This window comes from Suncus etruscus, chromosome 14, assembly GCF_024139225.1.
Source record: "Suncus etruscus isolate mSunEtr1 chromosome 14, mSunEtr1.pri.cur, whole genome shotgun sequence".
NCBI lineage: Eukaryota > Metazoa > Chordata > Mammalia > Eulipotyphla > Soricidae > Suncus > Suncus etruscus.
Genome location: NC_064861.1, coordinates 13,918,231 through 13,944,041, shown reverse-complemented (window position 1 = coordinate 13,944,041; position 25,811 = coordinate 13,918,231). Strand labels below are relative to the sequence as shown.

General features: G+C 36.9%; 1 protein-coding gene across 1 annotated transcript in view; it reads right to left on the bottom strand.

The window, feature by feature from the left end:
• The window catches only part of LOC126027864 (bifunctional heparan sulfate N-deacetylase/N-sulfotransferase 3), a gene marked incomplete at its 5' end in the record, with an annotated part of 137,302 nt that overhangs the window by 75,430 nt on the left and 36,061 nt on the right, over nucleotides 1-25,811 (bottom strand). The window contains 2 exons of the mRNA XM_049786902.1: nucleotides 12,477-12,631; nucleotides 17,171-17,258. Coding sequence (XP_049642859.1) covers nucleotides 12,477-12,631; nucleotides 17,171-17,258 — 243 coding nt within the window. The remainder of the gene's footprint in view (nucleotides 1-12,476; nucleotides 12,632-17,170; nucleotides 17,259-25,811) is intronic.

Here is a 25,811-nt window from a genome sequence, read left to right as displayed (position 1 = left end):
AAGCAAGAATGACATTCCAGTTTTACACTTGAAATTCAAATATCTCCAAGTTTATAGGACTCTACTGATGGAAATTTTAGAATAGTTCTAAATGCCTGAAAGCCATCACCGATGTCCTCAAATAAAAGCTGGTCCATGGCTCTCAGTGCCAAGCTCACCACAAAGAGTGGTGAGTGTAGTTAGAGAGATGATTATACTAACTATCATGACAATGTTAATGAGTGAGAGAAGTAGAATGCCTGTCTGGATTATAGGCAAGGGGTGGGGAAGGAGGGAGATAGGGGCATTGATGGTGGGAATGTTGCACTGGTAAAGGCTTCTTTTTATGACTGAAACCCAACTATAGTTAGGCATGTAAAAAAAGAAAAAAAGAAAAAGAAAAAAAAGCTGGCCCAGCGCAGAGACCTCTCTTATTTGTATTGTTTAACAATATTTAGGAACATATAGGAAATGGCTTGTTTTTTTTGATTGTTTTTAAATACTAAAAAGAATATTAAATATTTTTCAGTCTCATTTCCTTTTCATCAGTGGTCAAGCTTCTTGTCCTGTCTTTAAAATATTGGCCGACACTTGCAAAAAAACAAACTCAGACCCCCATATAACACCATGCAGAAAGGTCAAATCCAAATGGATTAAAGACCTTCATATTAGCCCTGAAACCATAAGGCATATAGAACAACACGTAGGTAAAACACTCCAGGATATTGGAACTAAAGGCATCTTCAAGGAGGAAACAGCACTCTACAAATAAGTGGAAGCAGAGATAAACAGATGGAAATATATTAAGCTGGAAAGTTTCTGCACCTCAAGGACATAGTGCCTAGGATACAAAAGCCACCTACAGAATGGGAGAAACTATTCACCCAATACCCATCAGATAAGGAGCTAATATCGAAAATATACATGGTACTGACAGACTAAACAAGAAAAAATAATCTAACCCCATCAAAAAATGGGGAGAAGAAATGAATGGACACTTCCTCAAAAAAGAAATGCAAATGGCCAAAAGACACATAAAAAATGCTCCACATCACTAATCGGGAGATGCAAATCAAAACAATAATGAGGTACCATCTCACGCCACAGAGACTGGCACACATCACAAAGAACAAGACAATCAGTGCTGGTGGGAATATGAAGAGAAAGGAACTCTTATTCACTGCTGTTGGGAATGCCATCTAGTCCAGCCTTTATAGAAAACAATATGGAGATTCCTCAAAAAACTGGAAATTGAGCTCCCCTATGATCCAGCTATACCGCTCCTAGGGATATACCCTAAGAACACAAAAATGCAATACAAAAATCCCTTCCTTACATCTATATTCATTGCAGTGCTATTTATAATAGCCAGACTCAGGAAACAACCAAGATGCCCTTCAACAGATGAATGGCTAAAGAAACTGTGGTACATATACACAATGGAATATTCTTTAGCTGTCAGAAGAGATGAAGTCATGAAATTTTCCTATACATGATGGACATGGACTCTATTATGCTGAGTGAAATAAGTCAGAGGGAGAGAAATAGACACAGAATAGTCTCACTCACCTACGGGCTTTAAGAAAAATTAAAAATATTATTGTAATAATGCCCAGAGACAATAGAGATGAGGGCCAGAATGATCGGCTCACTATATGAAGCTCTCCACATAGAGTGGTGAGTTTAGTTAGAGAGATGACTACACTAACTATCATGACAATGTTGAAGAGTGAGAGAAGTAGAATGCCTGTCTCAAATGCAGACAGGGGATAAGCTCAGGCAGGAGAGCATTGGTGGTGGGAATGTTGTATTGGTGTCTGTTTATGACTGAAACCCAACTACAATCATGCTTGTAATCATGGTGCTTAAATAAAGATTAAAATTATTGGCCGTGAGACAACTTAATGCCACAGGCGTCAGAGTAAATTAAATAACACAATTGTACATGAAATTGTACATGGAGAGCATTTAGTGCAGTCCTGCAAACATGGTACAAATTCAATGAAATTTGTTTGCTATTATAAAACATTACTCTATTTAAATTTTTTTTTATTTCCTAAGCTTGATTCTATTGCTCTACATTGTAGATATTATGAAGCCTCCGGGCCATCACATTTTTTCTACTTTTCATGCGATACAGGCATTTTCTCCTGTGACTCTTCTGTTAAACCAGTTTTGTCCTTTTTGCTTGAATCTTCTCTCTAGGTAATCTTGGTTCTTTCCAATATTTCCTGCCAGTGTCACGTTTCTTTAGTTTGTGAACCATTAGCAATAGGATGTCTCTCTAGTTCCTTATGTGATAATGCTCTGAGCTTACTCTTGGCTCTGCTAGTGATCCCTTCTGTGTTAGGGAAACTTGTGCCTTTTCAGAAATTAATTTACTCTCTGCATTACCTCTCTAACCTCAGTAGAAAATATATGAATTATATGTATAAAAATATATTATTTTAAGTAGTTTGGTTTCTGATTTCTGAGCACCTGGTAGTTCTCAGGGGCTATTCCTGGGTCTGTACTCAGGAATCACTCCTGGTGGTGCTCAGGGAATATAGGATCCTGGAAATTGAACCTTTGTTAGCCACATGCAAAGCAAGTGGCTTATCTACTGTACTATCACTCCAGCTCCTATTAGTCATTGATTGAGAATTAGTATCTTGTATCTAGAAAATCTGTAATTATTATCATGGTTTTCCTGGTGAAGAGCATGAACCTACCAAAATAACAATATAGTCATAGTTATATTACTATAAACTATAGGTAAAATAATAGAAAATAAGTATGATTGACTAGTCTTACCCTGGAACTCTTGATCTCTGCTTCTCAGCTCAACCAGATAAAATCTTTCTTGAGTGTTCCTTCATGCCATTTCACTATCTTCATCGACCAACTACTCGATGCCTCATAAAGATAGGTGTTGCTCTTCGCACTTGTTTCCTCATATCTCTCAAATACAGTTTGCTGTTCAAATCCTATCAGTGCTATATTTTCTGTTTCCCATTTATCTTAAATATTTTAATAGAACCATTGCCAATCTTTCACATTATTTTACCCCATTTTCTCTTTTTCCCGTTTCCAGCCCATTCTTTCCATACAGTCCAAGTCACACTTTAGATAGAAATTTGATTATAGATCTTTTCCTTCAGAATCTTCCTATGGTTTTTCAAGCATGCTTAAGGTAGAACAAAAGTTTGGAAGTGAGCCATATGCCCTGCATGATATGGCCTTGTTCCTTTTACTATTGGCCACACTTTGCTATGTTTTTGTCACATTAATATTTTCCTATAACTCATCAAGAACATTCCTACTCAGCACCCTCCAGATATAGTTTTCCCAGTCTACAATGTATCATTTTCTTCTTGCATATTTAAGGAAGTCCTTCTAAATTGTAATAGATATGTTTATATCACTTTAGTGTTTATAGATTTAGCTGTTCAATTTCTTTCTAACCCCCTCCAAATGCTGCTCTTTAATCCATATTAAAATATCTGTGTGCTGGCTAGTATGTAAATTACAGTGACAATTATAATTTTTAGAAACAGATTTGGTTTAAAATAAACCTCAGTTGTAAACTATTATGTAATAAAAACATCTGGCTGGTCTTTTTCATCCTGACTCCTGTTAGAAAGCCCTAAATCCTTGGCATATTTTCAGTAACAGGGGTGTCTTTGTTATTTTTGATGTATCATTAAGATTTTTTTTCTCTGAGTTTTTTTTTTTAACAAGATGAGTCATATTTGGTCATGGCTTAAAGAGCAACCATGTAAATCAGCAGGTCAGACTTTGAGCCAGGTGACATCAGCCTGATTTCGAGGGAGAAGAGAGCTGGAGATTGAGCTCAATTCTTTGGCTGAGTAATTCAAATAATCATGACTATGAAATGAAACAAAACTCATGAACAATATTGGAACTGAGATTTAGGTGAGTTTACCATGTTGAAGAAATCAGAGGTTCAAAAATTTATGGAACTTGATGGTCTTTGCCCCTCCTTCCTTTCCCTATTTTTATTCTGAAGATCAGGGTTTCAAATCTAGATAATGTATTCTCTGGGGGTCACATACTTTAGTTGTGGTGTTACACAAACTTAACTTCAGTGTGCTAGAAACTGCCTGGGGTTCCACACTGGGATTGCACCTTGCATAATAGGTGGGTGGTGCTCAGGATTGAACTTCAGGCAAGCCAGGTGCTCTACTAGCTGGTTCACACCCCCAGAGATCAAAAGGTGATGTTTGTTTGTTTTTTTCTTTCACATTTTTCATTTATTTATTTTTTTAATAAAATATTTACTTAAGCACTATGATTACAAGCATGACTGTAGTTGGGTTTCAGTCATAAACAGAACACCCCCCTTCACCAGTGTCCCCTCCCTCCTTCCTAACCCCAGCCTGTATTCGAGACTGGCATTCTACTTCTCTCACTCATCTAGATTGTCATGATAGTTGTTAGTGTAGTTATTTCTCGAACTGCACTCACCATTCTTTGTGGTAAGTTCCATATTGTAAGCCGGTCCTTCTGGCCCTCATCTCTATTGTTTCTGGGCATTATTACAACAATGTCCTTAATTTTTCTTCAAACCCATAGATGAGTGAGATTTTTCTGTGTCTATCTCTCTCCCTCTGATTTATTTTACTCAGCACAATAGATTCCAGTTACATCCACGTATAGGAAAATTTCATTGTTTTTGAGCCATACCTGGCCACATTCAGGATTCACTTCTGGCTCTGAGCTTAGGAATCACTCCTGGCAGGTTCAGTGGACCATAGGGATGCTGGGGATTGTAAAAGATACACTATCATGATAAAGACTATCTTTTAAAATGCTTTGCTAAGCAGTATGCTTTTCTTCTTAATACTATGTATTAGGTGTGGAAGAAATGCCTCTGGTAATGCATCAATTTGTCAAGACTGTAAAAATACACAGCAAAACCCTCTCATTGCAATATACTTTCCTCATATACTATTCCAATTAATGATTGAATTATTTGAAAGACCTGTGAAGTTTAGTAAGATAAATACAAAAAGATATTTCTAGAATAAGGTCAACTAGAATTTCATTTAATACTGAAAAATGATTACAGAAAGAATATGTAGACCTTAACCTTTTTTTTTTGTTTGTGATCTCTAGGACTTATTTGTGGAGGGGGTAGTGACAGCTATTCCCCTACTCTAGCCTCATAATTATGTAATTTATTTCAAGTAAAATTTCTATCTAACAATGTATGCTGTTTTATTCTCTTCACATTCCCTTCAGAATTGTTTAAGTGTCTTCATAGCGATGTTGAGTGTCTCATAAAAAATATGCCACTAAAGTATGCACTTTAGTAAGAATACTTAAAAGAAAGATGGAAACACTTGTACTTTGCTAGACCAAGTTGATTTTTTTGAATTGCTTGAATTTCTTTAAGTAAACACATGAAGGAGTTGGTGGAAATCTTAAAAAATTTACAGACATATTTTAATTTATTTTCTCTAAATAAAAGCATTTTATGCCACAGCACAAAATAGCTGAATATAAAACTCTTTAGATATACAGTGGAGGATTCAGAGGGATTGGTTTAACACACATTTTCAGAATTTGAGGCAACGATTTTTGGTGGACCTCTTTTAGGCCCTTGAGATAATAAAGCTAAAAACATTCAGAGAGAGATTCATCTTCTCAAAGTGCTTGCAGACACACTTAATCTTTAAGAAAACAAACAAGGTGATTAGAGTTGGGAATCTGCACGGGAGTAATTTTAATTTAATATTTTTGAAAGGGTAGAAAAACTTAATGATCTTTGCTTTGCCCACATACCCTGTAGACTTTATAGTGTCCACCAGGGCAGATAACATTTATGTCAGTTGTATAAACAAAAGAAATAAGTCATATACATATGATTTTATTACTATGTATCATATTTTACAATAGTGTAAAATAATTTAGGAAAGAAATACGTTTAGGATCATGATGGCTTTGTAATATAAACTGGTAAGAACATAAAAAACATGACTATTTGTCATTTCTACAAATCATTCCAATGACATAGGCTTTGAATCTGGATGGATCTATGAGTAGATTCTTTTTCCAGCTTTCACTGTCACTGTGTGATTTTTCATAAGATTACATAAGATCTCTGAGCCCCCTGTCTGTGTTTTCAGTGTGGGAATAAGCAGTCTCACAGGTGGTTTTGAGGAATAATTGAGGATACGTGGGGAACATGAGGCTAAACGTTCAGTAAACATCTGGAGCTCAGAAACGTCTCTTCCTGCATTTCCTCTGGAGAGTCAAGAATCTTTCTGACTGAAACCACAGGTTCTGTCTCATGCAGCGGGAAAGAGAAGAGGAGAATTGCAAGTTTTAAGTGCTCTCTGATCTCCCCATAAATTAAAAGGAAAGAATAGGGAATTGTGGAGAGTAACATAGAGGCTTCTGTGAAAGTCCAGATGTGGAATGAGAACTTTGGGAAGAGTGAGGATGGGAACTTTTCAGTGAAGGAAGAACCCAGAGGGACATCTGCCAGGTTTATGACCGTTTCTCAAAAAACAAGTGCTCGCTCCATTTCAGCTAAATGTAAAACATAATGGAAGGAGGAGTCAGAGTTCAGGAGCAGCTTGCATGGTTTTGGAAAAAGACTCCCACCCTCTGCTATTCTGTATCTTGACTCAACCCCACCATCAACTTTATCAGAATAATCTTAAAAGCCTTTACTCTTTGTCCAAATTCAAGCAGCAAGGGACTATTTTAATGTAGGACACGTATAAAATTTATCTTTTAAAATTCAGTATTTAAAAATACATCCCCCTACGTGCAATGTAGGACATGCAGTGGAGAATGTGGGGTTGTCAGGGGGCATCTAAGTGATGCTCAAGGGACTCTGGAAACCAGGCTGCTGCTGTGGGCCACCAGGGCCACATAGAGATTCTGGATGGGGACTAGGGCTGCATGTAGGGCTGGGAATGGAACTGAGTCTCGAGTGAACTCCCGCCCTTATAAGATGGCTTAGAGAAGAATGTCTTTTGTCCAAAACAAAAAAAATCAGGTAACAGTTTTTCTATAATTTCTAGTTCTTAGGGAGCAGGAACTCTTCCTTGAGAACATATAATAAGGCAATGCAGAAAGTTTACAAAAGAAATTTTGATTTCACAAGGTAATCAAAAGCATTTTCAAAAGTTTAATGAATACTTAAATGAGGAAAAGTTCTGTGCCGCCAAAGATGTGCGTGGGAGGAGGATAACTTTGTTCAGGTGTAATAAAATACCCTAAAGAAGAAGTTACAGTCAAGACTTCAGTTCCAGGGGCTGGAGTGATAGCACAGCATGTAGATCATTTGCCTTGCACCTGGCTTACCCAGGACCAACCCAGGTTGGATCCTTGGCATCCTACATGCTCTCCCAAACCTGCCAGGAGCAATTTCTGAGGCAGAGCCAGGATTAACCTCTGAGTGCTGCCTGGTGTGGCCCCAAAACCAAAAACAAACTAACAATAAAAAAAAAAAACTCTGCAGTTCCAATTGGTCTTATAAGCTAAATATATGTTTGGCTATTAACTCAATTACAACAGTAATAATAAAAATCTACATTTTAAAAACAGTATTGATGAAAATTGTTAAGAAATATTTTTATTTTCATCTGAAAAACTTTGAGCACCTCTTAGATGTTCATGACCACTCTGTATGCATTTATCTAGATCAGAAGAGCTCTGCTTGAATTGATGGCAGTAGATTCCCTCTTCTGAATTCTTTTCTGAATGCATTGATTCAGATACCTTCCAAGTCCGTGGTATGAACCAGGCACTTTCAGGGGCGACTCTAAAACTGTTTCCCAGCCAGTATGTCTCCGATCAATCAGAGGTAGATTATAGGGTTGACTGACATAAAGGTGGGTCTAATTCTGGGGATCTTAAATTAGGTCCATTTAATTGTTGAATAGTAGGAAGGTTGGGGACATATTGGGGAAGGTGAGGTGGCAATGGGGTAAGGGTAAAATTGTTGGCATTTAATATTTTAGTAACAAGAGTCACCATACCAGTTCCTTGTAAGTTGAATATTGACCCTGAAGACATATACCCCTATTTTGTGCCCTCTTCAGGTATAAAGTGAATCCTGGTTTGTTTTTGTTTTTTTTTTGTAACCAGATTGATCACCCTGTTTTCAATATAGCCAAGTATTTTCCATGAACTGTGGTACTTGGGTTACTCTACAAATGGCCTGCCAACTCGGAGTCATTCTTTGCTTTCTGACTTGAATTCTATTATACTAGAATTTGTTTTATATATAAATAAAATGGAAACGTAGCGTGCGCCTTTTATAAAGTTCTTTTTCAAATTAGAAGCAATAGAATTCATTCATTTGCTAATTGGCACACATACTCATGAACTAATAAAAAGGTTATCACACATTACTTAAATCAGCAAGTTTTTCAATGTATTTTAAATGATATATTGATACTATAAGCTTGGTTTCTGTATTAGAATAGTTAATGTGCTCAATAATCTAAGAAGTCACATAATTGTAATAGATAATTCCAGTTAGTGTAAATTACAAGGTTCTGCTGAGTTTGGGAAAGAGAGTAAAAGGATACTATTAGAAGGCATAATGGCAATGCAATAAAAAGGCAGTCATTAGCAATATTTTATGTTTATCAGAACACAATTCTATTATTACTAATTGGATCAAATTATATGTAACTGCATAAGTTTCATCTGATGTTGGATAATGATTTCTGTGGTAGATTTATTTACGTTTTTTTGGTTCTTGGGCCACATCCGGTGACGCTCAGGGGTTACTCCTGGCTATGTGCTTAGAAATTGATCCTGGCTTGGGGGACCATATGGGACACCGGGATAAAACTGAGGTCCATACTGGGTCAGCTGAGTACAAGGCAAACGTCCTACAGCTGCACTATCGATCCAGCCCCATGTGGTAGACTTTTTAATAATTGTTGGTAAGCTACTTAATAATCCTAAGTTTAGATCTATTTCTTCAGTTGAGAATGTATTTACTGATTTTTTTTGTTTGGTTTGGGGCATGTTCCAGGCTCTGCACTCAGGGGTCACTCCTAGTGTATCCAGTGGGGTGCTGGGAACTAAATCCAGGTTGACTGTGTGCAAGGAAAGTGCCTGACCTGCTGTACTATCTCTTCCATTATACTAATTTGTTTTTAGGGCTAGATACAGATAATTATTTTACTTTTTTAATTGTGTTCCATTGTTAAAATTGTACAATAGATATTGTAAATGCTGATGTATGCTTATCATTGCCATTATAATTGATCCTTGCTTAGAAGATATTACTTAACAAAATCCTTGCTGAAATTTCAATTTAATATCCAAATAGGCCCATATTTGATAACTAAAAAATGTTTCCGAATCAGCCTCTAAAGCTGCATTTACTGATGGCTGTCATCAAATGCAAGTTTGCTTAAAGAATTTCTGGACCTTTCCTAATAAGCTATTAGACAGAGCTTTCAAAACTAAATGAAAATGGACATTAAATTCCCTTGTAATACAGAACTGTCCACATTTTGCAAAAGAATAAGAGACCAGATGTGCTTGCCAAAACTCAATGAAAATAGCATGTGTTCAGCTGTCAGTTGTGATAGAGAATGCCTCCAGTACACAAAACTTACATTATAAATTTAGTTTTTTTTATTGGAATGGCTATAAAACATTCTCTAACACACTTATTTGCCTATTGAATTTTATCTTGAGTCCCAATAATTCTGAAGGTAGCTATAGGTTTTCTCAGTTCCTTCACTAGGGTACACTGGTGGTCTTTTTATTCATTTATATTAATTTTTGGTTGTTTTTGATCCATGGCTGTGCTCTGGCTACTCTGTGTTCTTGGGGCTTGCTCTTAATCTTGTTCTGGGGACCATGAAATACTGGGGATCTATCCCAGAAATCCTGCATGCACATATATGCTCTTAGATCTGTCTCTCCATCCTTATGGTTGTTTGAAAATTAAGAACCACCAGCTTGGTGAAGAGAGGCAAGTTGTAATCCAGTTTAGGAAAAATAGTATTTTTTTAAGCATAAGTTAAGACTTTCTTGTTCCATGTAATGAGTCAAGATTTGCGGCAGCCTTTTCTTCAGAATAGTTTGTGTGTGTTAACATTAGGCTTTGGAGACCATGGAACTGAAAATAGCCTTTATATCTCTATCCACGACACTGTCAGGTAGAACGTTCCTCAGATCCAGTTGTTTTTCCATCTGCTTCCTCTCCCTTTGAGAACCTTCAGGAACCTTAGGGAAGATTCTTCCACTAGTTTTCTCTCAATTTCTCTTATATGATCAGGTTTACAAGGAATTCCCTTGGCTGACACACTGACAGAAAGCAGGGAGGGTAGGTTTATATCAGTGAATAGGGCCTGGAGGACAGGGAAGAAGCCAAGGTTGTGATTTACACAGTTTTTAATTCTTCCATAAAATAGTCCTATAAACCTGAGAAAGTGATTTTATTTCTTTTGGTGTTCAGTTTCCTGATCTGTATAGTAAGAATAAATATATCTACATATCAGAGTTTAGATATTGTTTTGGATATTTTGGATGATGTTATTGTAAGAATAAAAAAATGCAGATTTTTTTTTTTTGTACTACACCTGGATGTACTCAGGGTTTACTTCTGACTCTGTGCTCAGAAATTTCTCCTGGCAAACTCTGGAGACCATATGGGATGCCTGGAAAGAACCTGGGTTGGCCTTGAGCAAGGGCAGATATCCTACAAACTATGCTATTGCTTTAGCCTTGAAATCTATATTAAAAAAAAAAACCCTAAAAACTTTGTTTTTCTTTTTCTCATTTAGGCTTTAAATTCCCAGGTCAATTTTGTACAACTAATGCCTATGTAAGAAGTAAATTAACACATATTTAGGAATGTGCAAAACTCACATTAACCAAATGCTACTCCCATGCTTCGAAAAGCTTTTCAAATAGAGGATTTTTAAAGAAATTGAAGATGGCAATTTTATGATATTGAGCATAATAATAACAACAGCTACCATCTGCTTACTGTTTACTATGTGTTGATCACTATTTCCCATTGTTTCCCTGCTATGTTCTCTTCTATGAAGTCATGGCTGGGGAGCAAGTGGGTCTAATTCTGCCTTTTGTTCATATCTGTCCTCTCCTAACAAAAAAATGTTAACCGTGTTTGATTAAACACTGAAGAACACAAGAGCTTTTATGAACATTCTATTGCCTCAAGGAACATTATGTGAGGTATCAACCAGTAGTGAAGAATAACACTTCTAAGAGCCGTGTTTTGCTTGGTTTTGAGTTAGGAAGATAAGATTGTGCCAATAGAGGCCAGGGAGATAGAGTCTAAAAGGAGACACACCCTGCATGCATAAAGTTCTGAGTTTAATGTAGCACATGTAATGCATGATTTACTAAGCATACCTGGGGGACCCTAGTATGTCTCTGGCACCTCTGGGTTCATGCTGAACCTTATCACCAGGCTCTAGCGCTGAAGCTGAGTATTGCTTGGGAAGGTCCTCCCCTTACTCTCCCCCACACCCCCATTAAATTGATTGAATTCATATTTTGAATTATTTGTATTTGTAATATTTAGCTGAAAATGTAAATAAATTGGTATAATGCTTGTCTATTGATATATATATAGACAATATATACCATTAAGGATCAGATTGACATGCGTTTGTTTCATCCAAATGATAAAAACACTTTAAATAATCTATGTTTTGGATAATATTCTATTTTCTTTGGTGTTTGATAATGAATGTTGCGTCTATTATCAGATCTGTCTGAACTATTTGTCCTGAAGACTACCACAAGAGTTACAACAAACAACAGAAACCTCACTCTGTATACATTTTGTAAAATTTCATGGTAGTTATTATTTTCCTTTCTCAAATCCCTTTCTTTTTATCTAAAAAGCTATATAGCCAGTTTTTCATTTTCTTCTCCACGGGTATCTTGCTGATAATAGCAGTCCTGATGGTGGAATTAGTGCCTACTACATTGTGATAGGTTTGCCAGGGTCCCTGTTACAAATGGTGGCACTGTGAGTATTGTATTTTCTCAAGTTCTTACTGACTTAAGTCCTGGTGTGGGGTGGGGGCATATTTTTTCCTCAGGGGGTTTGATAAATACTGTCATGACATTTTCACATTCTCATCATGGACAAAACTCTTCTTGATTTTTGGACAAATAATCAAACACAGCAAGTGTGTGCTTGGAGCTGCATATAATAGAAGGGCTCAATCTGGGGCAATCCACATGCAAGGCATGCACCTACTTAGCAAAGTATCTCTCTGGGCCATGTAACCAAGTCTTAAGACAATCAGGTAAGACCTTCTTAAATGAGACCTCACTGAGTACAGTGATGTAAACTGCACCTCCATCTGAAAGTCACAAACAGAGTGCACTGGCTGCCTGGCAAGGGCCAGACCAAGAAGCATGCTTGCCAGTGCCAGTGTGTTGTGCTGAGGGTCTCTCTACTGAAAGCAAGGTGTTTCTACAGTTATATAAAGAGTTCAATGTGGAATTCAAAATGAGGTACTTACTAAGGCAAATTTTTTGTTGAGAATCATCTGCTCCACCAGCGATGACTCATTGTGGAAGAGGTGGGGCTGCATGTGGCTCCACATGTGTGGAAACCACCAGAACTCATCCACGGAACCCAAAAGACGGTCATCCCCTTCGTCTTCTTCTTCAGTTCCTTGGGGGAGAGGGGCACATATTATGTAATAAATTCCAGGTCCACTGACAATCAGTGTATCATCTAATTATGCACTTCTACATGCATCTTTAGAAGACATGATTTAGACTGTATTAGATGCCTAGTGTATATTTAGACTTTGAACACCAACATTAGCAAAAAATAAACTGTTACTTGGGAAACGACCAAGAGAATATGGATCAAAATCTTTTAAAATGTCTTTAAACATGACATATGGTGACCAAATTATTGCAAAATGGGAATCCACACCCATTTCCAAGGACTTTTGATTCTGGCTCATCTTGACAGTGTGTGGTCTAATAGGATAACTGGAACATGTGGTAAAAAGGAATGTGAGTCAGGAGATGTGTGGCAGAGCCATGGGATTAGATGGTCTTAACATGGGATGTTTCAACACATTTACAACAAAATCCTGTCATGATTTATGTGGGTTACTCTTTAGTTGGAGAAGAATCTACTACTTAATAAAAAGTAATGTTTGAAGAAGAGCAGAAAGGGCTAGAGAGAAAGTACTGGGCTCAAGGCTCTGGTACTACATATGGGCCTTTGAGCACTTCCATGGGCATCCTTTGAACACAGAGCAAAGGCATGTTCCTGAGTTCCTGTGACCCCAAACTCCTTGGTACCCAAAGGAGCAAAATGGGGAGAAAAAGGAAATGTAGGAATTGCCATTGGGAGAATTAGTGATGATGGACAGGATAAAAAGAAAAGACAGATGTGGTACAGGAGGTTAGGAAGTAGGAAAGCAGAGCAAAGCCACCTGCCCCTTTGAGGGTTCCTGTTATCATAATCCCCTCAGGGGTTTAGGGACAGATGGTCCATCAGGAAGCTCACCTTCCTCTAGGGGCAGCTCTTACAGTTCCTCTAGTCTTTTCCACTGGGTTTTTCCCATTTTCCGCATTCATTCAACTGAATAAATGAATTCATTCTTAATCTTCTCTGAACTGAACCAGGTGAAAAAGACTTTCTTTACTAATACAGAAAGCGAGTGCAGTCAAGGGCATCTCCATACTATCCTGGCACATCTTAAGATGCTGATAATCAGCCCAAGGCAGCCACATTGCACATTCAAGCCACACATGGTCTTCACTATGTTTCTAGGACAATGAGGTATTCCGTGTTCCCACTGTGCAAAGAATGTGTCCTCTCATGTGTTTTTAGTAGCGGTTCCTTTCGGACTGATTGTAACAGGTAATGAGGAAGGATGAATGGTACTTGTCCTAAGCCCTCTGGGCCCCTCCTGTCATTCCAGTTCTTTCATGCAATTTCCCAAGAGAAGAAATACACAGACTGCTGTCAGGTAAAGAACTGGCTTCTTTGATTTAACGATAATAAAAGCCACTTAGCAGAGATAAAGGTGTAGAAGGAGACGGCACTGCCTGCTCACTTATACTAGCGGGGCTGGCATGTGTGATGCAGAATGAGAGGAATGACAGTCTTTCAAGGGGAAGAATGTCCTGTCTCACATAAAGTACCCTGGGCCTTTCCTTCACATTCACATAAAAGACAGATACTTTATTTTATTTGCCTTCTTTTTCTCTCTCTGTATGATATATTTGTGTTGCCATAGTAGAATGGAACAAGAATAGCCTTTAGAGTCAGATTTTAGTGGAGTTTAAGATTCCAACACAGCTAAAGTCGAGTAGCAGATTTAGAAGGTAGACAGGCTTCCTGTGCCATTACTCACTAATAGATTAGAGTGAGGAAGTATCTGCCTAGGTGGCACTGGCAGGTCATTTAAAATGCCCCCCTGCTTTCCTTCATCTCTATTTCTTCTTACTGTTCTTGCAAGTCTTCCTGAAGTGTTTTGCATTTTGTTTTTGTTCTGACTGTAATAGTGCTTTAGGCCATGGCAAGGGGACTCAAGAGATGATATTAACACATTGGCCTTTTATTTAATAAGTTACAACTATTTGAGCTTCCTGAGGTAGCTGAATGAAGATTTCACAGCTCAAGTGTCTTCTAGAAAAGAATGGGAACAAAAGGAATGGGCAGTCAAGGCTCTTGAGTCTCCATGACCCCAATACAGGTGGGATTATGCCTCCATCTACCTCTTTGGTCACTGTTTCTTTAAGTAGGGGTCTGTCCCTTGGGCTGAAGGGCTCTAGTTGTCTCAGGTGAAATTGCAGGAAGGGGGCAATTCTTGTTTGTAAGTGCTGAATAATTTTGTTTTTTTGCTTTTGGAAAAGGCAGGTGAGTTGGTGCTCATCTTAGTGATAGTTGATAAATAATGGAACTCAGGATGAGAATGTGCTACTCTGCTGATGGGGCAGATATGCCAAATGTGTCTTGTTTCTGTTGGATATTTTTTTCTGGACATGTTGAGGAGACCTTCGTAGCTGAGATTACAGCCAGTTGCAAATTGACTTCCTGTGCTGAGAACAGGCAAAAGCCTCCTGAGGTTTCCCAGTAATGCGTCACCTCCCCTGGGTAAAGTGAGTAGAGATTTTCTAGTATATGAAGACTCACCCTATTCTGTCCCTTAACTCCTATAACTCCTTTTTACCTGTGTCTTTCTTCTTCCTCTTTTTCTTTCTAGTTTCTATTTAGGACAGAGTGTCAGATCTCAGTGTTCTGTGGAAGATTACCTAGCAGTTGTCTTATGCTGAGCATCATGGTGAAATCATGGTGAACATTAAAATGTTCATACACTGGCCTGGAGTGAAGCCTTGTAGGAGAGAACATGTCTTGCATGCATGAGGCCCTTGTTTGAGCTCTAATACCATGTAGAAGAACAGAATATCCGTACATTTGGATTGTGTGGGAGTTAGACAAATTATATCTTCCCTACCACATATATGTAAATTCAGAATAAGCATAATTGAGACCTTTCAAGTTTGCTTCATAATTCTTTTATTAAAATTGGATTTCCCTTAATCCCAATTTAGGGATATTTTACATACAAATTAATCATATGGAGGACAATTAGATATAATTATGATTAAACATTATGATAAGAATATTTAAAAATAGTTGTTTATGATTGAATTGCACTTATTCCTACTGTCTCTTATCTTCCCACATTCTCATCTTTGTCAGGAATGGAGGAAGGTAGAATTAGAAGTAAAACCCCTTGGGACAAGAGTGGTGACTCAAGCAGTAGGGTATTTGCCTTGTATGCGCTGACCTAGGACAGACCAGTTTGATTCCCTGGTGTCCCATATGGTCCTCCAAGTCAGGATCGATTTCTGAGTGCATAGCCAGGAGTAACCCCTGAGGGTCACTAGGTGTGGCCCCAAAACCAAAAATAAAATAAAATAAAAAATAAAGAAGAAATAAAACTCCTGAATTTTAAATGTCATTTCTTAAGTTGTTTCCTGACAGTGGGATCTTATAAAGTTATTGAAAATTTAAAAATATGCATCAGTTTAGGGTCCAGAGATATAGTCTAGTAAATAAATTGCTAGCCATGTATGCACTTAACCTGGGTTTGATCCCCAGCACCCAATATGGTTCCTGAGCCTGCCAAGAGTGATTCCTGAGTGTAAAACTAAGAGTAACTCCTGAGTCCCTCCAGGAGTGGCCTAAAAATAAAATAAAAAAGAATTCTACATATCTTTAAAGAATAGACAACGTAATAAAATAATCCCACCCAAATGATTTATAAAACTTTGTATCTAAATGGTTAACAAGCATATGCAAGCACAATTTCAGTTTTCATTAGAAAAATATTCATTGTAATTATGGTATTTGTATATCTCCACCAGAAGACTAATATTAAAAAGACAAATCATATTAAATATTGGTGAGAATTAGGAACAATAGGAATGGTTATACGCCATTGGGGATTTACATCATCACAGCCATTTAGAGACTGACGTTTTGTACAAAAGCTGATAATAACTGTGTATATAACCAGCACTTTATTTTGGGTTGACAACCAAGAACAAGAATAATTATACCCTTTGAAGGATAGTCTTAACTGTTAAAAACAAAACACAGGAAATGGCCGGAACCTCTACATTACACCGGAATGATAAACTGGTATAATCAAATAATGCAGAACTCTGAAAATGAAAGAACTATAACTCTATGCAATACTGTTGGTGAAATTAAAATGATGCCAAGCAAAGCAAACTAGGTAAAGAAAAGTTTACCAGGTTTCTCTCATATACATATCAAAGCCAACCAACCCCTATGGTACTAGGAGTTGGGAAAGTGGTTCACTCTGAGACAAGATCCTGATTGTGGGAGCAGAGACAAGAAGTAGATCTCTTAGAATTCTACTTCCTAATGCTGACTACACACATATGTATTTTGTGTGAAAACTTACTGGGTCTTATGTGTATTATTTATTCACTGTCATTATGTAAATTAGAGCCTAATAGGAAGGGAAGGTTATTAGTGACTATGGTGACTAAAATTTCAAACTGTTAACATTTTGTAAAGGTTAGGAAGTACCATGTTAAATGGGCTTGAAGGACAGGAAGACAGAGGAGGAGTGGAGGAAGGTGTGAACAGGAGGGGTGAGCAAGTTTAAAGAGATTAAATGGAAAGAATTCATTTTCCTTCCCTTACCTGTATGGTAAAATTTCCCTGAGAATCCCAGGTTGAAAGTAAAATTTGCAATTTGTGCACGCAGAAGATTCTGAGTATCAAGTAGGGCCTGGAACACATAATTTTAAAAAATGTATCAGGAAGAGAATGGCATTGAGAAGTTTTAAGAGACATCTGGCTTTTTTTTTATTCCTAGGGTAAAATAACCCCTTGTACATGAGAGAATTAAATGAGAGAAAACAGTTTCTGTACCCCTTTAAAGCCAGTGAGATGTTTTTGAGATTATATAAAACACACACATATATATCCTTTAGCTTGTAATAAATCAGCAGCACATGTCAGCTAGAAAAAGGCAGTTAAATAAAAATGTTTTTTTTTCTGAATGTATCAAAGGAACTAGTTTCGAGTACATAAAACATATTTCCCTCTTCATTTCAGGGAATAGATCACCAGTTGTCAAGAGAAGGAGACTCTCATTAAATGAAACTGCAGGTAAAGATATGGAAGAAACATTCTTAGTCTGCTTTTAGCCTTCACTATCCAGGGCTTCTCAGGCGGTCAATCTTTGATTCCCAAAAGATAGTGATTGACTTTAAAGGGTCATATTGTAAAATCTCTTATTTTCTCTGCTTCATATAAGGAAAGGGTTTTTAAAATCTCTAATATCTTATTTAAGTGTTTATATTCATCCAATGAATATATTTACCATTAATTCAATACATACTTAGTGGATTTTTATTTCTTCTCCATTTCTTGGTTATTTTTATTGAAAATTCTATTTTACATTTCTTTCTCTATCTCCACTCCTATCTCTGTTTCTTACTCTCTCTCTCTCTCTCTCTCTCTCTCTCTCTCTCACACACACACACACACACACACACACAAACACACAAACACAATGCAGAGTATGTGAGCACTCACTTTAGTTAGGTGGAAAGTAACACTAAATGGTGGACTTCTGGAGATTTTTATATATTTTTATTTTTAATTATAATGTTTGTGTTTCAGGGTCACATCCAGATTCCCCAAAGTTACTGGCTTGCTTTCAGGGATATTTGGTGATACTTGGGGGAACATACGGGACTCCTAAGATTGAACCTGTAAGGCAAGTGCCTACTTGCTGAACTAATTGCTTCAACTTTGGGTTTTTGAAGATTTTAACCAGCACTTCTTTACATGTAGAAAAATTTAGGGGAGGTGGCTTGATTATTTTCATGGTTAAAATGACCAAGGCTAAGATTATTTTACTTTTATGAACCAGAATTTTTATCTATGGAGAGCAGTGTCATATATTCACCCCATCATTCCTATTTTTGTAAATTGTGCTGTAGAAGCTCAACATTCATCGGTGTTTTTATGTCACATCCTTCTCATAATTAGATTTATTTTAATTCAGCATCATTAAACTTTATTTAATTTGGCCTCCCAAACAGTAATGAGGGTCCCATGATTCTCAGCTGATCATGCCATGGAGTTCAGTGCCACGGCTTGGCAATACAGTTCTGTTTGGGCTCAGTGTTGGATCCTCCTGAGTTGCCTCACAGTGCCCTCATAAAAAGGCCACACTTGGTGGTATTCAGAATAATGTGGTGTTAGGGATTGAACTTGAGTCTTTGCACCTGACCCCTGAATGATCTTTCTGGCCTTGCGCCATTCTATTTTAAATCGAAATAACTAATACTCATGCACAAAATGTTATAAATTATATGACACGTTTATTCTCTCCATACAATGTGCTTATGATGGTGTGATAATTTTGAAATCTAAAAATATGATCATGTTAATATTACTATACCAAATTCTGACATAAATGGGAGACAGGTAACAGCATCCATCTTTCACTGATCTGTCTGTTCCAACCCAAGAACCCAAGGAAAATAGAGGTCCACTATTAAAAGTGTTCCATTATTGACAAATGAAACTTTTGCTTTTTTAAAACATCATGTATATTTATTTAGCAGGACAATGTATAGTTCAAAGAAATCACATTTTTGTTAATAATATTTTTCTAATTGAAAAATCAAAATGACTAATTTACCTTAGGGCAAGTTATTAAAATTTTAAGTAAGGACAGCATTTTAATTACTTCCAATTAAAATACAAAGATTTATGTATGCAGATAGGTAGTTAATAAAATATAAAGATATTTGTATGCAGCTATATGGGTAACCAGATATATGAAGTTAATAGCCAAGAAAAAATGAAGAGAACTGTCACAATAATCACAAAAACTTTAGTTTTGAAATTTTCTATTTTCATTTTACTTGAAAGTGTATCATGAGTTTTCTTCTGTCACATTAATTCTTCCAAATCACATTTTAATGGACACAGAATGTTGTGTCAAATGGATACTCTACAGTTCACTGAATCCTGTTATCCTATTGCTGTCCATTTAGCTGTTTATGCATTTTTGGTTAGTAAGAACACTGTTCTTCTTACCAGTGCTCATTTATATGTCAATAAAGCAGTCATTTCTTCAGGAGAAAATAGTTCTATTTATATTTTATCAGTTATGCAACAAATTGAAGAATGGTTATGGAAGTGTTAAGAGAAAAAAATACCAAATAAACATTGTTAGAAAATTTAAATATGTATATAGTGGGTCACAAAATGTAGTTAATTCCAACATTACTCTTCTTGAATCTGCATTGTTGGCTGCTAAGTTGGTTTTGGATGCTTCATACTTCAAAGCCAAAAACACTTGCAGGATTTAAACATTTTCACCTAAGGTACATCAAAAAAATCTAATAAAAACTTGAATTCTGAGAATAGAGCATAATAGAGGCTTTATTTTTATTCCTCTGGATTTTCTCCAACATTCTATAAAAAAGATTATGTTGGTTAGAGTAAATCAAGAAGGCAAAAATTAAAAATCACTGCAAATGAATTTTATATTAGTACTTCATATTAATACCATTACAAGTATGCCATTCTTTAGGGGAACATCTGCTAATATTTTGTTTCATGTATGTATTCCTAGATTATGTTTTAAATCTTTTTCTATCATTTTTTTTTTTTTTGGTTTTTGGGTCACACCCGGCAGTGCTCAGGGGTTATTCCTGGCTCCAGGCTCAGAAATTGCTCCTGGCAGGCACGGGGGACCATATGGGGCGCCGGGATTCGAACCAATGACCTCCTGCATGAAAGGCAAACGCCTTACCTCCATGCTATCTCTCCGGCCCCCTTTTTTTTATCATTTGAAGCCAGTCAAAGGAATTGGTGAGTCAAATTAAAGCTGTGAAAGAAATTTCAGTGTTGATTTTTTGGTTTTAGTAGCAGAAAGTTTTAGAGTTGCTATTTTCTTAGCCAACCTAAATTTAATATATTTTGCATTTTCATGTATTAAAACAAATGAAAACAATTAAACAACTAATTATAAACTTGTGTCTATTGAAACATACACACACATACATACTCTTAGATTTCTGATACAAAGTTAAAGAGATACCCCTCCTCAATTTTATAACACAGCAGTTATAATTTATATAATTTACATACTTCAAATGATTTAACTGTTTTCACAAAGCTAGTTAAATGCTGGGCAATTTAACAATAATTTTGCACAGTTTAAGCTCAATGCTTCTGTTTTCTGTAGAAACAACAAAGATACTGAAATGGAACATTGTATCACTGGCATACAGACCCATGTGACATAATCCACTAGAAGAAAATTAAGTTTTATTTAAATCATTTTCTCTACTAGCTTTAGCTCTTTATTCCCTTACCTAACGGGTAATAGGAGAAAGAAGGATGGGTATCAGTGAAAGCCCAAACTAAGAAGGCTTCAGTGCATGCTTCGAGATGGAAGAAGAGTTATTTAATTCACCCCAAATACAATCATTACACTGGCCTCTCTCTTAACCATGCACAGAACTGGAAGGCCTCTTTGTGTAATGCTTATTCCCAGCTGAGTATATCAATGAAATTTAGTGGGAAAACTTCATAGACTTGCCGGGCGGTGGCGCTGGAGGTAAGGTGCCTGCCTTGCCTGCGCTAGCCTAGGACGGACCGCGGTTCGATCCCCCGGTGTCCCATAGGGTCCCCCAAGAAGCCAGGAGCAATTTCTGAGCGCATAGCCAGGAGTAACCCCTGAGCGGCACAGGGTGTGGCCCAAAAACCAAAAAAAAAAAAAAAAAAAACTTCATAGACTTAATATTGAGGTGATAATAATCTTAGATAATTAGAGGGAACCAATGAAAAAAACAAAACAAAAATCTATGACCAGCCTACACTGGGGATGGAAATAAGAAAGAAGCACAGGGGAAAAAGGGGTAAATTAGTGGAGTGCATGATACATGATCACATTTTGCAATGGCATAGCAAGTTTCTTGACAAAAAATATACATAGATCTCTACTAACCAACCCTGATATTCCCTGTGGTGAGAATCTGTTGTATAGCTCTTAGCTATCCTGTTGTGCATGCAAAATCCACTCAGAATGGTTTTTAGAAAAATCAGAGATATCCCTAAAGATTTAAAACAATACTTTCAAATCAAGTTTTAGCAATTTTGTAACAATTTTGTAGCACAAAGGATTTAAACAGAAGAATAAAACAATCCAAAAAACAATATTGTAGCTTTTTTCCTAAGTGATTTTAAGGGAATTTTTTATTCTGGTCTTGGATGTTTACCTATTTTGTTTGTATTGTAGCAACAGAGTAATGACAGGGCTTTGTGTGATAGTTAAGAATAGTTGCACTGTAATGCTGAATTTTGTTATGTTTGTAAACTAGTACGGAGCATATTCACCCATGAACTGTATAGATGAGACAGTTTGCTAGAACATATTGAACCAACATTTGAAAATAATGATACAGAAATGAGGAAATAGAAAAGGAGTACCATGCTGCAGATTCATTCAAAATTCATATGCAAATTTTGTCATACTTTAGAAACTAACGTGATTTTTATAAAAATTGATTCTTTTTCTTTTATGTTCTCTTTTTCTTTTGGTTTCTTTGAGTCACACCCGGCAGTGCTCAGGGGTTACTCCTGACTCTATGCTCAGAAATTGCTCCTGGCAGGCTCGAGGACCATATGAGATGCCGGGATTTAAACCTCCATCCTACTGTGTCTAAGGCAAACGCCTTACTGCTGTGCTATCTCTCTGGCCCCCAAATTAATTTGTTTTAACTAAAGCAACATTGGTTTCAAGAATGTGAATGTTCCTGTGCTTTGGGGAAGTGTTCCTATGCCACGCCCACCCCTAAGTGCCAAAATCTTACCATCACCATCCACTGCTCCTTGGAAATCTCAATTCTAAAGGTTGGTTTTCATTAGACATTTTCTGATCTCTTCCTTTGTTTCTTTATATTTTATACATGAGTGAGATGCTATGGATTTTTTTGCTCCATGGATGAAATATTCCCTAGCTGTTTCCTTCAACAAATAAAATGTTTGTGTTGTATATTAAAAAAAAAGTTAGCTGTGGCGGGGCTATTATATACTCTGTGCAATAGTGATACTGTTTATCTGGCTCACCTTTCATTCATTTCCAAAGCTCAATGTGATATAGGAACAAAAAGACTGGCCTGGTCTCTCTAAGGAGTACAGACAAGTATGGTTTCTAATTGCTCTGATGGTGCAGTAAACACAGAGGGAAGACAGAGAACACTGAGGAATAATCCTCTACTCTTTATTTTATAAGCTGTGTTGAGTATTGACAGGTAGTTCCAATATCATTCTAGTTCAATAAAGTAATTATAAAATATTTCTTCACATAGTTTTAAAATGTGCATTCTTATTTCTGTGCTTCTCAAAGTTTTATGTACTTGAGGATCACCTGTAAATCTTTATAAAGCAGCAGATTTCAGGTCAAAGTAAGGTGCTGGCATTGCACATGTCTCACATAGATTTATCCCTGGCAGCACATATAGTTCCCTGAGTACTTCTAGGAGTGATCCTGATTACTTGAGTATTGCTAAGTGTGACCACTAATTAAAAAAAAAAAAACACCACACCAACAAAATAACAAAAAAAGAGGAAGGGAACCAGCAGGGAAGAGTGACTGGAAATGTGGTGAGTTCAGCAGAGGTGAGCCAGAGGTGGTGGCCAACAACCTGCTCAGAGACTTGTGTCCAAGCCTGCAGTCCTAAATGGAGCCAGCAGGAGGGATGACCAGCAGTGTGGTGAGCTCCCCAATCCCTGCTCAAAGGCTACACACATATCCTCTAGTTAGTGAACTCCAGAACAACACAGAAAACACCACACCACACTGCAAAGGACACAGTGGGGTAACAATGAAGAACACCACTATGCTTAGAGAAAAATGATGGTAGTAAGTCTGCAGACCCAACAAGTGCTGATTACCTATGTAACCTCTCCGATAAAGACTTTAGAGAGGAAATCTGGAGAATGCTAAAGAACTCAAAGAAACTATGGAATGAACTGAATGAACCACAAATAAAAATCAAGAGGATATTAAAGTAGAAAGAGAAAAACCTCAAACTGAAATAACAGGGCTGAAAAACTTGGTAGGTGAAATGAAAACCTCACTGGGAAGCCTCTTCAGCAGAGTAATAGCAGCTGAGGACAAAATTGGTGAGCTGGAAGATAAGATGCATAACAACTCCATACAACAGAAGAGGTTAGAAAAGAACCTTAAAACAAATGATGAGACAATTGAAAAAAATGCTCAAAGCATGTGAACAGACGAAAATAGAAGTCTTTGATAAACTCAATAGAAACACCATCAGAAACACTGGAGTCCCAGAGACCCAAGAAGAAAACCTCCATGAAGTATCAGCAGTCAAGGACATCATTGCAGAGAAAATCTGAGAGCTAAAGAGTACATACCTAAATCCTGCATGCCTGAAGAGTATCAACTAAAAGAGATCCAAAGAAAATTACTCCAAGACACATCCTAGCCACAATGATGAATACCAATACCACAGATAGGAATAGAACATTAAAGGCAGAAAGATCAAAAAGTGAAATTACATACAAAGGAGCACGATTAAGATTTATAGCAGATTTGTCACAAGCAACTCTCAAGGCCCAAAGGTACTGGTGGGATATAGTGACAAAACACAATGAAATGAAAAGAGTGCCAATAGTACTTCACACAGCCAGATTCACATTCAAGTTTAAATGAACAATATACAACTCACAGATAAACAGCAGCTTGGAATCTTTACAGATTCAAAACCAGCCTTAAAAGATAAACTGAAAGGTCTGCTTTAAGATAAGACAAACAAAAGATACACCAAACTTCTACAAAAAGATGACAAGGAGTCCCAGAACAATCATCTCTCTCAATGTTAATGGATAAAATGTACCAGTTAAGAGACAAAGAGTGGAAAAATTTATGAAAAAACTGAATCCAACTTTGTGCTGCCCACAAGAAACACATCTAAATAGTCAGAACAAATATAGACTCAAAGTCAAAGGTTGGAGAACAATCATTCAAGCAAAGAGCTCCCTTTAAAAGACTAGGGTGACCATACTAATATACGATAACACAGACTTTAGATTTTAAAATGTTATAAGGGACAGAGATGAAAAATTATTAATATTAAGGGATACATACAACAGGAAAAAATCACACTCCTAAACATATACACACCCAATGAAGGACCAGAAACATTTAAAACAATTAGAGATATGAAGAAAGTCATCAATAACAACACAAGAGTATTTGGAGACTTCAACTTCACCATGTAATACTTGATCAGTCAGCCAGGCTAAAACCTAACAAGATATACTGGATATGAAGAAAGAAATGGAAGAGAGTGACTTAGTAGATATAAACTGGGCTCTCCATCCCCAGAAAAATGGATACACATTCTTCTCCAATGCACATGGGTTATTCTCCAAAATAGACCACATGCTGGCCTATAAAAAAACATACCACCATAAAATAAAGGGCTAGAAATTGCAATAAAGTACCTTCTCAGGTCATGATTCACTAAAATTAGAAGTGAATTACAAACAAACGCAGAGAAAACTTTTGACAAGTAGAAGTTAAACAGCTCACTACTAAGATGAAATCAAAGAAAAAATCAAGACTCCTGGAAACAAACAAGAAGGAAGACATAAATTATCAGAAATTGTGGGACACAGCAAAAGAGATACTAAGAGGAAACTTTTTAGCTTCACAGTACTCAACAGGAATCATCATAGGCTAGAAGAAGGGGATTAAAGAAGTAACTTGATGGCACAGCTTAAAAAATTGGAAAGTGTATGGGGCCGGAGAGGTGGCACTAGAGGTAAGGTGTCTGCCTTGCAAGTGCTAGCGTAGGATGGACCTTGGTTCGATCCCACGGCATCCCATATGGTCCCCTCAAGCCAGGCACAATTTCTGAGCGCAAAGCCAGGAGTAACGCCTGAGGGTCAAATGGGTGTGGCCCAAAAACCAAAAAAAAAAAAAAATTGGAAAGTGATCAACAAAATGAACCAAAAATATGCAAAAGAAAGAAAATAATAAAACTTAGAGAAAAAATAAATGAAATGTAAATACAAAACATAGTATGGAAGATCAATGAAAGCAAGTATTGGTTCTTTGAAAAAACAAACAAGATTAATAGACCACTAGAGAAACTCACAAAGAAAAGGAGAGAGAAACTTAATAAGCCAAATTAGAAATAAAAAAGGGAAGAGACTACAGAAATTCAAAGGGTAATTTCTCAAAGTTTGAGAAACTCTCTGCCACAAAACAAAAAAA